General features: G+C 39.7%; 1 protein-coding gene across 1 annotated transcript in view; it reads right to left on the bottom strand.

The window, feature by feature from the left end:
• Nucleotides 1–2083, bottom strand: part of LOC109299683 (trace amine-associated receptor 1-like) — a 32767-nt gene that overhangs the window by 267 nt on the left and 30417 nt on the right. The window contains exon 2 of the mRNA XM_019520206.1: nt 6–937. Within this exon, the coding sequence (XP_019375751.1) occupies nt 6–860 (855 nt within the window). The 5' untranslated portion in view covers nt 861–937. The remainder of the gene's footprint in view (nt 1–5; nt 938–2083) is intronic.

Genomic DNA, 2083 nt, shown 5'->3' with positions numbered 1-2083 from the left:
GTGGCAGTACAGAAAAAAAATGGAGTCCAACATAAAAGAAAAACTCCCATCACTATGCCTAAGGTCTTTGCAGCTTTTCTTTCTCTGCTTCGTGAAATGTGGTGCTTCATTTCAAGTCGGATCTGAGTTTGGCTACTTGCATCTTTAATAGATCTTGCCTGCCTCTTTGCTATGGCATATATTTTCCCATAGACACATAACATAACAAATCCAGGGATGTAGAAGGAAAACATGGAGGCTATCACACCTGATGTTTCACTAAAAAAGACAAAGCAGCCTCCTACGCAATGGATGTGATTATAGAAAATCTCTTCGGCTCCTCTTACGTTTAGTTCCAGAAAGATCATAACAAAGGCAAAAATAGCAGGGATGGTCCAACTAATGAAGATCATGACCAGTATGATGAAAGTATTTATCTTCGATTTGTATCTCAGTGGGTCACACACAGCATAGTAGCGATCAACAGAAATGAAGGAGAGATGGAAAATGGAGGCTGTACTCAACATGATATCAGTGCTAGTATGGATTTTGCAGAAGAGTTCTCCAAAGTACCAGCAGTGTTCAACAGAGCGCACCATACTGTAAGGCATGATGAAACATCCCAACAAGAAATCAACAGCGGCCATGGAAAGGATCAGGAAATTCGTAGGTGTATGGAGCTGCTTAAAGTGTGATATTGAGATGATAACAGTCAGGTTTCCAGCTACAGTGGCAAGAATGATGCACACCATGAGGATATACATGGAAATTCGAATGCTGTTTGACCAGCTGCTCTTTATGCAAGAGCCATTTACAGATTCACAGCAAAACTGCATCCTTCCTGAGAGCTCAGACCCACTTAAGTACACAGGATATTGCATGGGCACCTTCTGTCCTAAAGCTGAAATACATTTAGAGTTGTTTATGCTTTCCTCTGCTGTGCATCCAGCCAGGGTAACTACAGAGAGAAAAGAAAGGAAAAAATAAAGAGAAAATCATCTATTGGATCATTTATGAGATTAATTATTCTTAGTTCCTTAAATTGTTGGAAAGGATTAAATAGAAATATACTTTTATAATTAGACTCTTGAACTAAGAACCTTCTTTGTTTATATCATGTCCTACCTATTTCAACATCATAAAAGTCCTTGCTTATCCTTATCTCTTTATTAAAGCAGTAGCGTCACAAAGCTGCATTAGGGAAGGTGTTTTATTGTATATAGATCGTTGTTTACAGTAGTAAAGAAGCATGTGTTGTTCACCAATTTTCATCCTTTAAACAGATCTTTTCTGAATTGTACCTTTTCTTATATTTCTAAAATAAAGTCAGTGTCTTACAGGACTCACATTCCTCTTTAAAATCATTTACTTTAGATTCTTCAGCCAACTTGACCGGTGTTTCCCTGAGACATAAATCAAAGGTCTAGAATTCTAATTGGATTGCACAACCATGCAGCTGGCAACATCTGGAGAGCAAGAAGAGGCTTCAACAAGATTCTGACCTCTTGATAAATACCCTAGAATCTGCAATGTGAAAACTTTCCTTGTTTCACTTCCTTTTTATGTCCGTAGCTCTGTTCTCTCTACCTATCTTAATTTTTTTTGGCTACAATGATAACAATGTTTTCCAGGATTCTTGGTATTAATTTGGGCTGTTAACATGAATGGGAGCAGGAGACAATCCATCTAGAATTATCCAGCCTTAGAAACAGTGGATGTGTCTACATGTGCACTTTAATGTGCAGTAGTCTATAGTACTACTCATTAAAGTGGCGTGTAAAAAGCCATGCTAATATGCTAATGCACAGTAGAAAAAGCTCTTTAATGTATGTGTAAACACACGTAGGGCACTTTTACACAGGCTGTGGGGTTGGGGTGGGAGGCGCTTTAATTAAAGTCCGCTCTAATGCGCTGGAATTCCAACGCATTGGAGCAGCCTCCATGCTCATGTATAAGCTCTCCCAGTGTGGGCAGGCTTAGAAAGTGTGTGGGCAATAACCATTTGCTATTCTGGGTTTTTTTAGACCGTGGGCAGGCTTAGAAAGTGTGTGGGCATTGGCAACACATAGGGGGTGCACGCGGGTGCATGTGCACCCCCTGAGAT

This window comes from Gavialis gangeticus, unplaced genomic scaffold (assembly GCF_001723915.1).
Source record: "Gavialis gangeticus isolate Ggan-Ray unplaced genomic scaffold, GavGan_comp1, whole genome shotgun sequence".
In the NCBI taxonomy this organism is placed as follows: Eukaryota; Metazoa; Chordata; order Crocodylia; family Gavialidae; genus Gavialis; species Gavialis gangeticus.
The sequence above is the reverse complement of the archived record's forward strand: the minus strand, read 5'-3'. Positions and strand labels throughout refer to the sequence as shown.